The following is a 15,399-nucleotide window of genomic DNA, read 5'->3' as shown; positions in this document are numbered from 1 at the left end:
GATTCTTGAGTGAAGGTGTGTGACGATTTCGCCTTCTTCTAACTGGAGGTTGCTAATATGGTTCCGAAGTAGGTCCCGTCTCGCTAGTTTTGCCTCCGAGGTCCCTTCGTGTAGTTCTAAGAATTTCTCTCAGAGCTCCTTGGCTGACTCGTAGGCTCCGATACGGTTGACTTCTTGAGGTGGTAAAACGCTAAGCACATGAAACTCTGTTTTGTCGTTTGCCACGAAGTCGGCTTGCTCCTTCTTCGTCTACTAATATTTTTCTTTGTCTTTCGGGACTACAAAATCATATTTCATAATGATTAATAATTCAAAATCTGTTTTAAAAAATACCTCCATCTTTTTCTTCCATCTCGCAAATTCCCCCTCAAACTTCGGTAGGTTGATGCTCGGTCCGACCATCTCGTGTGCTTTGTTTGGCGATTAGTCCTCCTGAAGCGAACTTAGCTTTGATACCACTTGTAGGATCCTTGGCGACCGGCTAGAGGGAGGTGAATAGCCTTGCAAAAAAAAAAAACGAACCTTCCTCACACTTTACAACTTAATAATAATCAAGACTTTCATAAAAGAAATAAGATACTTAAATAAAGAAAGAAAGAGGTACAAACGATTTACTTGGTTACAACTAGAGAGGTTGTTAATCTAAGGAAGTTGACCGCTCACTAAACTCTCCTTCAGGCAGAGAAGTCTCTTTACATCAATTAAAGCACTAGATTACATAACAGAACTGAATAGGAATCAATCACAAGTATTGTTCTGAACCATTAGGACTAAGGCTATATTTATAACCCTGGTCGGGGCACCTGGAAGGGATCCAGACGTCTCTAGGGGGATAAAACTTTATCTCCATCGCAACGCAATGTGCCACGTCGTATTTGGCTAATTTTTTCGATTCAGGCGCCTGGAGTCTGGGCGCCTCGGATAGGTCCAGGCACCCCAGACTTGGTCTGGGCGCCCCGGACCGAAAAATCAACTGTTTGTTGATTTTCAGTAGTAATACATAGAAAAGATCTTGAGTTTAAAAGGATAAAAATATCTCTATTTGAATGAGGCCTTTAAGGTAGAACACAAAAATAAATCTGTAAGGGTTTTAGTCCAAAGTGGATAATATAATACCATTATGAAGATATGTGAATTCTTTTAGCGCTAACACTCCCTACTCGCTTCATGATTTACAAGACAACGACTCAAATTACTTACTTCTTGAATAACTTACATCAGAAACAAAAAATCTTGTGAGAATATCACTTTCCTCCCAATTTGGTAAAATTCTCTTATAATGTGATACATTGAAATATTTGTTAGTACTATCTTTAGGAAACACATTACAACATCTCTTTTTGGACCTCTTTCTACTAAAAGGTCTCTAACTTTATGATCAATGTTGTCCCACTTCCCTAAATAATCAAAGCAAGTCTCCTAATTCATGTTCTAATGTTGAACATACTCATCATATTTCTCACTATCATTCAATTCATCTACATTGATAGAAGGACTTCTTCGGTATCAATCTCATTTTCATCAAATTCATTTCTTATTCTCTACTAACTGAATTATCAACCACATTTTTAATCTTTGCAATTGTTTTTTTTTTGTTTAACATAAAATACTTATTGTAACTCCAACTTGATTTTGAATTATTTCTTCAATTTTTAGCTTTCTTTTTCTTTTTTGAGACGCAGGCATATACTTAGGAGGCCCGGTTAACTTATGAATTTAACAAACAATTCAAGAATATTATATGTACTTTTGCTTATGTTGCAATTTTGTGAGGCATTTATTTAAATATTTAGTAAGCATATGAATTCATACCTCACCTTAATGAAGATTTCTTACAATAGATTAATTTAATTCCTAGTATTATCATAAAGTAGTGAAAATTACAAAAACTCAAACTAAAAGCTCACTTTATCTTCCTCGGTTGGCTTTTGGTCTACAAAATTAATAGAGTCATAAATATTTTTTCCCTTCAATTCAAGATCTCAAAGAACATACACAAATCTCATTTCATCTATTAAGCAAATTGAGGAAACTGCCCCTACTTTTGAAAGAAAAATGCTCTAAACTAATAATAAAAAAAAGTACAACTTTTTATTGAGCCCATAGATAAGTTTCCAAAATATCTAAATCATATTTTATACTTTAAATTACCAAATTACATACTCACTTTCCGTTTTACCCTTGTCCTCAAATTAATTTGATTGGAAAAATAAATTGGTCGACTAATTTTTTTTTCCAGTCGAATCTATTTCATTCTATTTGAAAAATCTGTCAGCTAGTTTCAACCAAAACTAGCTGATGGACCTAGAGACCTCAGATTGATATAAAATCAATTCTTATATGCTCCTCTAGTTCTCCTGATTGTAATAATAATATCAAATATTAATTTGACCCAATATATTGAGAGTAGTGATTTTTTGAATATGGATTAGTTTTTTGAACACATTCATGTTCAAAAAATCATTGCTCTCAATATATTGGGTTGAATTGATGTTTAATAGCATTTTAATAATCAGGAGAACTAGATGAACGCATAGGAACTATTTTCATATCATTCCGAGGTCTCTAAGTCCATTAGTTAATTTTGGCCGAAATCGGCTAATGGACCTAGAGACCTTGAAATAACATGAAATCAGTTTTTATGTATTCGTATAGTTCTATTAACTATAAAAATACTATCAAATATCAATTTGATGTAATATATTGAGAGCAGTAATTTTTTTGAAACTATGGTCAAATAAACCTAAATAAAATCAATGTTGGTTTATCCTGCCAAAATCGATTGATGAACTTAGAGAGCTCAGAATGAAGTGAAATCATATCTTATGAGTTTTTCTAGTTCTTATGATTATATTCACGCCCTCAAACATCAATTTAATCTAATATCTTGAGAGCAATAATTTTTTAAATATGAATTAATGTTCAGACATATTCATGTTTAAAAAATCACTACTCTCAATATATTCGGTCAAATTGATGTTTGTTATCATTTTTACAATTAAGAGAATTAGACGAGCACTTAGGAACTGATTTCATATCATTTCGAGATCTCTATATTCATCATCAATTTTGATCAAAATCGCCTGATGGACCTAGAGACCTCGAAATGACATGAAACTGGTTCCTATGTGTTCATCTAGTTCTCCTGATTATAAAAATTCTATCACATATCAATTTAAGGAAATATATTAAGAGCAATAATTTTTTACTCATGAATTAGTTTTTCAGACATATTCGTGTTTAAAAAATTATTGTTCTCAATATATTAGATCAAGTTAATATTTGATAGTATTTTTACAATCAAGAAAATTAGATGAATACATAAGAATTGATTTCATGTCATTTGGAGGCTTCTAGATCTATTAGCCGATTTTGGTCGAAATCGGTTAATGAATTTTTTCAAACACATAGAAAGAAATCAATTCGGCTAGAAAAAAATCAATCGACTAATTTTTTTTCCCAGTCACATTGATTTAAGAACGAGGGCAAAACAGGGCAAAACGGGAAGTGGGTACGTGATTTGATAATTTTGAAACTATGATACATGATTTGAGTATTTTAGAAACTTATCTATTGGGTTCGGTAAAATGCTGAAAAAAGTAAGAGGAAGAAGATATTAAACCTTCCAGTTATTGAAAAATGATTATACTAACAAACCTTTCATCACTTTTTAAGAATTAAAAAGGGAAAATAAAAGAAAAAGAATTTTTCAATCAGTTTACTAGAAGGATTAGAGTCTCATGGATTATATTAGAACAATTTATACTATTATATTAATAGATTTTTTTAAAAAAAAATGGCCCCCCAAGAAAATAGGCTTGAGTCGGATGACTCTTTTGCCTCTTAATAGACATAACTTTATTACTATCAGTATGAGAATTAGCATTATCAAGTGATATTGAAAATATTTTAAAAGTTAATTCATATTCTTCTAAAATTAAATATAATAATTGAAAAGGCGTTGTGAGCATTTCGTGATTAATCAAAAACTCTATAGGCTAATAATTTTCTTTTTTTTTTTAGAAGTTATATACAAATGCATTTGTACACACCTATATACAAATGCATTTGTCAATTATCATTCTAAATATCAAAACACAAAGAAACTTTAATTCTTCAATTAAATCTATTTTCCTGTGCCTTAATAATCTTTTAATTGTGCAAGTAAGTATTTTTTGAGGAATATGTTTAGTAGATGAATTATATATGTGATTCTTAATAAAAATATTCAAATTTGCATTTAGATATCAAAATTAAAAGAAAGATATTTTATAGAAACAAAAGTCAATGATTCTCTTAATTTATTATCAAAATATATAAATAAATTTGAATCGGTACCTCCACTAGTCAAGGAAAATCTAGACAATTGCATTTGAAAATGTTTAATTTCAAATTTCGTCGATTGCTTCTTTTCGACATGTTGTTTCAATGACTTTAGTCGCCGCCCAATTAGAATTTGTATGAGGCTATACAATACTTACATTTTACATATATTTCTTCATATGAAAGAATGACATTCTCAAAATGTTTAGTAAAATAAACGATTTTAAAAGAGTCTCCTGAATCTTAGAAGTATCGCTATCGACACTTCCTTGTATCTTGAGTATCGATATTGATAAATTGAATATCGTCGTGATCTATCTTTGGATTGACTATTTTCTTACCCCTCGGAGACTAACATGATGAACCCCTTTTTATTATAAATGGAGAATTGAAGTCGAAAGCGATTGAGATTTTAAAATTTAGATATGAGAGTAAAGAAGATGGTGTCAAAATAATCATGAAATGGGCTGCTTATTTATAGAGTTTAGAGAACAACATATACTAAATTGTAGTCATTGATAAAAAAAAATAGTAAAATAATCTCAATCGTTAAAAAAAGCTCTCCCAATAGTTTGAATCGTCGGTCTAACAGTTCAACGTTCGCAAAAAAAATATTATTGAACCGACGGTCCAATAAGTAATGAACCCCTTGAACTATAACTTGCCTTGTAATCGGGTCTGATCGTATCTAAAGGCTAGGGAGATGATGCGCTGGCTCAGGTGGATGATTTGTTGACTGGTGGAAGATCTCTTTAACTGGTGATGGAACTCCTCACCAATCCTGCGCACAATCCAATAATCCGACAAAGCGTCAGTGACCCAAGACCAGGGTGAGGATCCCTGGCTAGGTCCTTCGACGCTCAAGTCAGTATAATTTCAAAAAGGTGGATGAAGAACAGTAGGGAAAGTGCTCGAACGAGAATATGGCTCAAATGCAGATGTTTGCGTACCTTGCCAATGGAGAGAATTTTCCTTTTTATACTACCCCACATAACCTCCGTCATCGTGGGGTGGTCCCTGGTATGAGAGTTTGTTAGCAAATGAAAGAAAGTACAATCTGAGTGTTCCATAGTGATAGTCCGAGGAATCTTTTTTCTACCCACAGATGTACCTCTTTTGTTTTTTATGCTTCACGCCATTATTGAGGTGGTTGAGAGAATATACTGCTACAAATAATATGAGAAACATAATAACCTTCGAAGAAGATCTTAAAGAATATTCCTCGACAATTCTACCAAGCTGTTAGAATGTTGTCTGCTGCTTGTCTGCTGAATATATCTCGACCCATTCACAAGGCTAACTGTAGTATTAATCTACTCTGTCATAGTGTCATATGTTCAATACTTTCAATATCTGTTTAGAGGTTAATATAGTATTCATAGTGTGCTAGAGATCCATTCAAGGAGTCATATAGTAGATTATGTATGTTAGAGCTTTATTTTAGATAACTTAAACTCGGTCGACCTGTGCTTGACCGAACGGATATGTAGAGTTTCCTAAGGATGAGTGTCTTCAAGCTTGTCTGATCTTTACCCAACCGGGTGTACACAGAGATCCTTATGCTCGACCGACCTCTATCTGACCTACCTTATACTAATAACTTTATGAGGCCCAGTGTCCTTAAACTCGCTCGGTCTTTACCCGGTCGGGCATATACGGAGAACTTTATGTTCGATCGACCTTTGTCCGACCGGTCTTATACTACAAGTTTTATAAGGCCTAAGCACTTAGAGCTTGGTCAGGTTTTCACCGTGTCAGGTTCCCTTGCACTCGGTTCACTACTTGACTAATCGAGTACATTATTTCCTGACATCCAGAGTAAAATACTAGAGTCCTTATATCCGACCAACTTCACGGCCGATCAGCTTTATTCAAGCATCCTACTTTGTAACCACTTGGGCAGGACCCTAGAGTTTTAACACGGGGTAATCAACAGAATCATATGGGAAGCACTCCCCTCATTCTGATTTTGATTCCCACGTCATCTTAACTTTGATCATCATGTCATCTTCAAGATCCGCTTATTATAACCTGTATCAAGGTCAATAAGTAATCATCCTTTGACCCGATTATGGGTCCAGGGTTGGGTCTAGATTAGGGTTTGTTCATCTTCATGGAAACTTATAGGTATATGTATTTAAGTCATATATATGTTGATCAAAAATATATTTGTTCTACGTGGATGAATAATATTGTTGATCATATAATAAAAGGTGATTCGCTCGCCCTCAGCGCTCTCAGTGCCCTCGCCAATCTGCTCTTAGGTCAATACAGAGGAGATAAATCACGGATGACTACTAGTCATTAGTGTAGGTAGCCAAGGTATAAGGGAAGATATATTCAAATCCGTCAATTTTTAATCTCAAGATCTTATATGATAATATTCTATATCTTAATCATTGCACTATCATGAAAGGATGAATAATATTATTGATCAAGGGCTTATTGATGTATCTAATGATGAGCTTATTGTCTAGTCAATGACTCGGTACGATAATGATCTAATATTGTCACTCACTTAAGTCACCGTTTTAGAATGCTAACGTACACTTTTGAGTAAATTATACGGTTGAAGGTAGAGTTAATCCCTTTTATTTAAAACGGCAATTTACCAAAAGGCGTACTTAGGTTTTTGAATTTACCAAAAGATGCATACTGCTTTAGTATTTACCAAATGACGCACTTTTTTACTGTGATCTTCCTATTCTACCCTCCTGACAAATTTAACTGATTTCCTTTTTATTTTCTTTGTCATTTCTCTTTCTTCTCTTTCCTACTATGTATGCAATGTATCTTCTCTTTCCTCTTTTTTTTTTTATCTTCTCTTTGTTTTTCTTTTTTTTTTTTCAATTTTTTTCTCAAATATATTATAAGAGATCAAACTTACGTTGGGCCTGATATCTCTCCATATCAGGCCCAATGTGGGCTTGATATAAAGAGATATCAGGCCTAACAATAGGGAAAAAAATAGATTTTTTAACACCTCTGGTCCACTCTAGAAATGTTGAAAATAACAATGGAGAGCATATTTAGATTCCTTGCAATTTTAGAAATCTACATGACCTGAAATGATTGCAATCTGAGGTCTCTAAGTCGATCAATAGGTTTTGACCGAAACTCACTGATGGATCTAGAGAGCTCCGATTGTACCCATTTCAGTTCATATGGATTTCTAAAATTGCAAGGAGTCCAAATATGCTCTCCATTATTATTTTTGGCATTCTTAGTGGTGGACCAGATGTTTTGAAAAAAATCCAAATCTCTCTCTTTTTTTTTCCTTTTTTTTATTAGGTCTTATATCTCCCCATATCAAGCCCAACGTGGGCCTGATATGGGAGATATCAGGCCTAATAACAAAAAAAAAAAAAGAAAGAAAGAAAGAGAGATTTAGGTTTTTCAAAACCTCTGGTCCACCACTAGGAGTGCCAAAAATAACAATATAAAGCATATTTGGACTTCTTTCAATTTTAGAAATCTACAAGAACTGAAATAGGTGCAATCGGAGCTCTCTAGGTCCATTAGTGAGTTTCGGTCAAAACCCATTGATGGACCTAGAGAGCTCCGATTGCACCCATTTCAGTTTTTGTGGATTTCTAATATTGCAAGGAGTTAAAATATGCTATCTATTATTTATTTCAACTTCTAAAAGATGTTAAAATATAAGAAATAATCAGCAAAACAATCCCTATACATTTTAGGTTTTTCAAAACCTCTGGTCCACCACTAGGAATGTCAAAAATAACAATGGAGAGCATATTTGAACTCCTTGCAATATTAAAAATCCACAGAAACTGAAATGGGTGCAATCGGAGCTCTCTAGGTCTAAATCTCTCATTCATTTTTTTTCTTATTTTTTTTGTTATTAGGCCTGATATGAAGAGATATCATGCCCACGTTGGGCCTGATATCTCTTCATATCAGGCCCAATGTGGGCCTGATATCTCCCCATATCAGGCCCAACGTGGACCTGATATGGTAGATATCAGACCTAATAACAAAAAAAAAGAAAAAAAAGAAAAAGAAAGAAAGAGAGATTTAGGTTTTTCAAAACCTTTGATCCATCACTATGAATGCCAAAAATAACAATGGAGAGTATATTTGGTCTCCTTTCAATTTTAGAAATCCACAAGAACTGAAATGGGTACAATCGGAGCTCTCTAGGTCCATCAGTGAGTTTCGGTCAAAATCCACTTATGGACCTAGAGAGCTCCGATTGCACCCATTTCAGTTTCTGTGGATTTGTAATATTGCAAGGAGTTAAAATATGCTATCTATTATTTATTTCAACTTCTAAAAGATGTTAAAATATAATAAGAAAGAATCAGCAAAACAATCCCTATACATTTTAGGTTTTTCAAAACCTCTGGTCCACCACTAAGAATGCCAAAAATAACAATGGAGAGCATATTTAAACTCCTTACAATATTAGACATCTACAGAAACTGAAATGAGTGCAATCGGAGCTCTATAGGTCCATTAGTGGGTTTTGACCGAAACTCACTGATGGACTTAGAAAGCTCCGATTGCATCTATTTCAGTTCTTGTGGATTTCTGAAATTGCAAGGAGTCCAAATATGCTCTTCATCATTATTTTTGGTATTCCTAGTGGTGGACCAGAGGTTTTGAAAACCTAAATCTCTTTTTTTTTGTTATTAGGCCTGATATGAAGAGATATCAGGCCCACGTTGGGTTTGATATCTCTTTATTTCAGGCCCAATGTGAGCTTGATATCTTCCCATATCAGGCCCAACGTGGGCCTGATATGGGAGATATCAGACCTAATAACAAAAAAAAAGAAAAAAAAAAAAGGAAGAGAGATTTAGGTTGTGGGTCTGATATGATTTATATATCAGACTTATGTTATGTATGCACGCATTGAAAAAAAAAAAAAAGAGGAAAGAGAAGAGCGGAGAGGAAAAATTATATTGGTTATATGCATAGAAAAAAATAAATAGAAGAGAGAGTGAGAAATGACAGTGAAAAAAAAAGTCAGATTTGTCAGAAGGATAAAATAGGAAATGCATTTAAAAATGTGTATTTTTTGGTAAATATCAAAGTAGCGTACGTTTTTTGATAAATTTAAATCTCTCTCTGCACCCTTTGATAAATTACCGTATTTAAAACGATGTTGTCTCGATCTAGTGCTTTTGGTTTACTTGTAATTGCTCTCAAGATACGAGTTTAAGCTAATCCAAAATAAGAACACTCTAAATTTTATGTCTTAATGAATTTTCAATGTATTAGAACTCTTGGAGGAGAAAGTGGGAGAATCGTTATATTAATTAAAAATTTGTAAGGATACAATTGTAACTATAATTCTTTGGACCTTTTTGCAAAAGTGCACTTAAATATTTTTTATGCAGAAACTAAATAATATGTTTTTTAGAACTAAATTATTTCCTGAGATGTTATTTAAAATTATTATAATAATATTTAAAAAAAAATATTTTTTAATGATGATGAAAATAAATTTTTTTAAATTTTTTTTATATATTAATGATAAGCATCTACAATAAAGAGGAGTCTGAGTGCGTGACGAGGTTGCAACTGATTTGGGCGGCCGAAGCGCTGGAAGCTTCCGTCACTCCCCAGAAGAAACCATTTCCCCTCTCTCTCGCTCGCTCTTCAGTCTCACCGTTCATCGTCGTTGACCTCTTCGCCACTTCGGTTTCATTCCGATTGAATCGTGACGGTCCATTGGGAGAACCAGCTTTTTCCACTACTCCATCCGACGGCCTCTGTACGTCGAAATGCCCATCACCTAATCTCCTCTCCGAAAGCCACGTGTCTCTCACATCACCACCGCTTCTCTATTTAGTGAACATTGGTCTTGAACAACCAACCGCCTTTGTTTTAAACTGGTCGGAATCAGTGACCCGCTCGGCGGCGATGAGTACGGCCATCGGATCGGTGGATGCAGCACAGGAAGAGACGGCGAACGGCGGCGTCGGATGCCCGCCTTAGGCGCCGAGCTGCCCCATCGCGCCTGGGTCTCCGGCCTCGTCGGCTGCGACCGAGGAGGCCAGTACTCTTGGCCGCCACATCGCCCGCCGGCTCGTCCAGATCGGCGTTCACGACGTCTTTTCCGTGCCCGGAGATTTCAACCTCGACCTCCTAGACCACCTCATCTCTGAGCCGGAGCTCACCCTTGTGGGATGCTGCAACGAGCTCAACGCCGGGTACGCCGCGGACGGCTACGCCCGCGCACGCGGCGTCGGCGCATGCGTCGTGACTTTCACTGTCGGTGGGCTTAGCGTGATCAACGCCATTGCGGGCGCGTATAGCGAGAATCTTCCCGTCATCTGCCTCGTCGGCGGCCCTAACTCCAACGACTACGGCACCAATCGGATCATCCACCACACCATCGGCCTTCCCGACTTCTCCCAGGAACTCCGATGCTTCCAAACCGTCACCTGCTTCCAGGTGCCAATCCCGGAACCGATCTGTTGTTCAGTTAGGAATATAAAGCTCGAATTGTGTGTCTCATTTACAGGCAGTGGTCAACAACCTCGAGGACGCTCACGAGCTCGTTGATACCGCGATTTCCACCGCGCTTAAGGAGAGCAAGCCCGTTTACATCAGCATCAGTTGCAATCTTCCCGGAATAGCTCATCCCACCTTCAGCCGCGAGCCGGTCCCGTTCTTCCTTGCCCCTAAGTGAGGCATCGATTCTTACCCTCCTTTTCGTTGGCAAATCTCTGGTTTGTACTTGTAATGAGCTAAAGTTTGGGCTTTAATCTTTGTTTGTTTGTTTGTTACGCGGTTAGAGTGAGCAACCAAATGGGATTGGAAGTCGCAGTAGAGGCCGTGGCGAACTTCTTGAACAAGGCCGTGAAGCCCGTTTTGGTTGCCGGCCCCAAAATCCGAGTCGCCAAGGCCGGGAAGGCCTTCATGGAGCTCGTCGACGCCTGTGGCTACCCCTATGCCGTGATGCCGTCGGCTAAAGGCCTTATTCCAGAGACCCATCACAGGTTCATCGGCACGTACTGGGGCCCGGTGAGCACCTCCTTCTGCGCTGAGATCGTAGAGTCGGCGGATGCCTACCTCTTCGCTGGCCCCATCTTCAACGACTACAGCTCTGTCGGCTACTCTCTCCTCCTTAAGGAGGAGAAATCCATCATCATCCAACCAGAGCGGGTGGTGGTCGGAAATGGCCCAGCGTTCGGCTGCATTCTTATGAAAGATTTTCTCCAGGCGCTCTCCAAAAGGCTTATCAAGAACACGACAGCATACGAGAACTATCGGAGGATCTATGTGCCAGAAGGGCAGCCGCTGGAGTTGCAACCCAATGAGCCCCTGAGGGTCAATGTGCTCTTCAAGCACATCCAGAAAATGCTCTCATCGAATACTTCAGTGATTGCAGAGACTGGGGATTCGTGGTTCAACTGCCAGAAGCTGAGACTGCCAGAGGCCTGTGGGTAGGCCATATACAACAGATACAAAATTGTGTTCTTTTTCATAGTTCCTTAGAAACAAACTATTCTTGTATCTTGATAGTTCCTTAGGACAAGCTCTTGCTTTCCTTGTAGGTATGAGTTTCAAATGCAGTATGGCTCTATTGGTTGGTCGGTAGGAGCCACACTGGGGTATGCCCAGGCTGCGAAGGATAAGCGTGTCATAGCTTGTATTGGTGACGGAAGCTTTCAGGTACTAAAATAAGTCTTATCATAGAATCATCTGTTAAACTTTTATTTGCATTTTATTTTTTTTTCTCTATGGAATCCTCTGTGCTCAGTGCCTCCAAATATTAATTACTAAAGGTTAATTGCTAGAAATATTATAAACTTTGCCCGGTCTTACAAATGATATTGCAATTAGTCCGGCATCGTCTTTAGATGCCGACATAGCAACTGTCCTATAGTGCAAAATTACGTATGTCCGGTCACCCAAGATTAGTCGGCATATGCTTATACCTGCCAACTAAAACAAAAAAAAAAAAATATACACATCATGTAACATGTCATCCAACATAAACTAACTAATTTAATCAAAGAAATTAAATATGTTTTCCAATATATTAATCTAGTTCCCACCCATCGTACCCCACTATTGACTTTCATTATCTCCATTGACAGAAATCTTGACATTGGAGGCAATGACAATCTTAGTCAATGCGGAGCTGCCTCTTCCTTTTTTAGAGATGAGGTTTAAAGTGTTTGCAATGAATTTGGTGTTTTTGAGCTAGGCAATAAGGCTTTTCTTCTCTTACCCTGTTGGGAAGGCATGTTTGCTTTCGATGAAGGGGTTATTGTTATTGTTCCTCTTCTTACCACCATGAAGCTTCATCTGTTGCATGAGCTCTTTGCCAAGATGAGGGAATGCATGCATGGGGGGCTTCTTGTGGCATTTGCCAAAGTGTTTGTTGGCGTCATCAATGCAAGGGATAAATTGGGCACAAAAGTTTTGCTCCAAGTGGTATTGTTAGCATAGAAAGCATCAATTGAATTGATGTTAGGAAGGAGACAGACTATCAAACCAAGTATTTGCATAAATATTAAAAATGCCATCTTTTTCGTCATAGTTCAACCTTGCAAAATTAAAATTTAACATTCGACGCATTGGAGAATAAGGCAGGAGGTGGTCGTGACTACTAGCATTGTGCTAGATTGACATCTAGACAACATTGGTCGTTTTATCACGAGGCATGGAGCATGAGAGGTTAGCAATGGCACTGCGCTGGCATCGTTGCTGATGCAGTCTGTGTAATGATGCTAGCAGCTTGGGAGGTGCCCCTATGGTGGGTTTGGGTAGATTGATAGGTGGTAATTCCCCAGGGTTAGTTGTAAATAAGAGAATGAAAGGATAACTAATTTCTTTAATTCTTGGCATGACATAACAGTTTGCTAATTGGGATGGTTCCCATGTCATCATAATTACAAGGTAAATTCATTGTCTTACAACAAGTTTAAAATAGCTTGATAATTTTTGAATTTTATGATAGATTTGTTATTAGTTTGTAATAGATTTGATCATTTCCAGAGTTTGTGATAATTTATACACATGTTGTTCATGATATTTTTAACAATTATCCTTATTATTAACCATAAGAAAAACTAGCATGAGTCTCAATTATTTGAAGTAATCTCAGTTGTATAAATATATCCTGTCATTGAACTTATGTATGTGGATCCGTTGGTGCTGTATCGTTCCATTTACATGCATAGAATTCCAGGTGCGATATGATTACCTGTGAAATCCTTTGTTCAATGCTTTCACATATGGTTAATTTGCCTATAATTGTAGAGGACATTCTATTCAAAATATGAAAATTATCAAAATTCATTTATGCTCTCAACTCCAGAATTCTGATCTTTGAGTTTCTGGCAATTAAGGTGACCGCGCAGGATGTGTCGACAATGATAAGATACAGCCAGAACAACATCATCTTCCTTATAAACAATGGAGGGTACACTATCGAAGTCGAGATCCACGATGGCCCGTACAATGTCATCAAGAACTGGAACTACACTGCCCTGGTGGATGCCATCCACAATGGCGAGGGCAATTGCTGGACTGCAAAGGTAGAGAGAGCACTGTGATGCTGTAGAACTGGAATTCCGAGTTTCTGAATGCACCTGTGCTTATGCAGGTGGTGCACGAGGAGGAACTGAAGGAGGCAATTCAGACAGCAACAGGACCCAAGAAGGATTGCCTGTGCTTCATAGAGGTGATTGTGCACAAGGATGATACCAGCAAGGAGTTGCTTGAATGGGGATCCAGGGTCTCAGCAACCAACAGCAGGCCGCCGAACCCTCAGTGAGGCCTAGTCGCTATATGTGAAATAGGCTGAATAAATTGGGACTATTGCAGTCCCTTTGTGTTCTTCGCTTTCATATCCTCTTAGCAAAATGACTTTCATTTGGAGTTGAGGATGAAGTGGAGTGAGATTTGTATAACTTACTGAACTGTTCTGTTGTTTATATGAATTGCGGTGATAGGAATGAAATTATCATCAAACAGTAAATTGGTGAAGCTATATGCTATAGAATTGTGTGATGATATTATCAGGTTGGCACTTGCTGAGCTACTTTGAAACTGAAGTCTTGGATTAGATCTCTAAGGAGATTTGCTTGTTAGTGGTAAATGAATCAAATGTTTATGAATATTTGTGTTCAATTATGTTTGTTCAATCAAAATAAATTTAAATAATTTATTAAATTAAATGAACGAACACATAATATAATAAAGAAAATTTTAAAATAAATAAAAATTTATTAAGTTTAATATTATTAAAATAATCAAGTCTTATTTTATTAGGTGTGATCGAATATAACATCATTTTATTAGGTGTGATCGATTATATAGATGTTATTGAATTTTATTTTTTATTATATCATCATTTGTACTTAAATAAATTTTATCTTATTTTATTATTATTAACTAAATCTTTTTTAATCTTCCTCATTTGATAGGTGTATTTGTCATAATGTTACATCATCTAACTAGAACATTTATTGATTATTTACGAAAATGTCCGTACCGTCTTAAACGTATCACTCAAAATTTTTCTTCAATAAATATAATTTTGATTTTTTTTTCTCTAATATTCTCATTTCTTATTATGTCCATCTTTGTATGTCCACATATCCACCTTAATATCCTCATCTCTATAACTTTTATTTTCTGCTCATATGTTCGAGTGATAGTCCAATATTTAGCTTCATATAATATAGCAAGTCTAACTATAGTTTTGCAGAACTCTCCTTTAAGTTTTAGAGGCACTTTATCATCACATAAAACACCCGACGCTCTTCTCTATTTCAACCATCTTGCTTGTATTATAGATAAGACATCTCTCTCAATCCCTCTATTATTTTACAAAAATAATCCTAAATATTCAAAGCTCCCAATTCCAGGCAACTCGTCATCTCCTATCTTAACAATTATCTCATTACGTCTAATATTGCTAAACTTAAATTTCATATATTTTGCCTTTTTTCTACTAAGTCTAAAATATCTCCCTTCTAATATTTCACGCCAAGTTTCTAGTTTAGCATTTACTCCTTCATGTGTTTTATCTATCAAAATAATATCATCTGCAAACATATATCATAATACTATGTCTAGTGAGTTCAT

General features: G+C 36.4%; 1 protein-coding gene across 1 annotated transcript; it reads left to right on the top strand.

Annotated features, from left to right (window-relative positions):
- Positions 1-10,167: 10,167 nt before the first annotated feature.
- LOC121976154 (pyruvate decarboxylase 2-like) lies at positions 10,168-14,304 on the top strand. The gene is made up of 6 exons (XM_042528182.1): positions 10,168-10,746; positions 10,817-10,980; positions 11,091-11,741; positions 11,853-11,970; positions 13,656-13,844; positions 13,913-14,304. Exons 3-6 carry the CDS (start codon positions 11,104-11,106, stop codon positions 14,081-14,083), a joined length of 1,116 nt encoding a protein of 371 aa, XP_042384116.1. The 5' UTR covers positions 10,168-10,746; positions 10,817-10,980; positions 11,091-11,103; the 3' UTR covers positions 14,084-14,304.
- Positions 14,305-15,399: the final 1,095 nt, after the last annotated feature.

This window comes from Zingiber officinale, chromosome 4B (genome assembly GCF_018446385.1).
Source record: "Zingiber officinale cultivar Zhangliang chromosome 4B, Zo_v1.1, whole genome shotgun sequence".
In the NCBI taxonomy this organism is placed as follows: Eukaryota; Viridiplantae; Streptophyta; class Magnoliopsida; order Zingiberales; family Zingiberaceae; genus Zingiber; species Zingiber officinale.
This window is presented reverse-complemented; position numbering and strand designations above follow the sequence as displayed.

What these genes read in the sequence shown, in the direction of transcription:
- LOC121976154 (XM_042528182.1), top strand. Translation starts at nt 11,104, where the DNA reads ATGGGATTGGAAGTCGCAGTAGAGGCCGTGGCGAACTTCTTGAACAAG. An exon ending in AGACTGCCAGAGGCCTGTGG is followed by an intron (nt 11,742 to 11,852) that starts GTAGGCCATATA and finishes CTTTCCTTGTAG; the next exon opens with GTATGAGTTTCAAATGCAGT. An exon ending in GCAATTGCTGGACTGCAAAG is followed by an intron (nt 13,845 to 13,912) that starts GTAGAGAGAGCA and finishes GTGCTTATGCAG; the next exon opens with GTGGTGCACGAGGAGGAACT.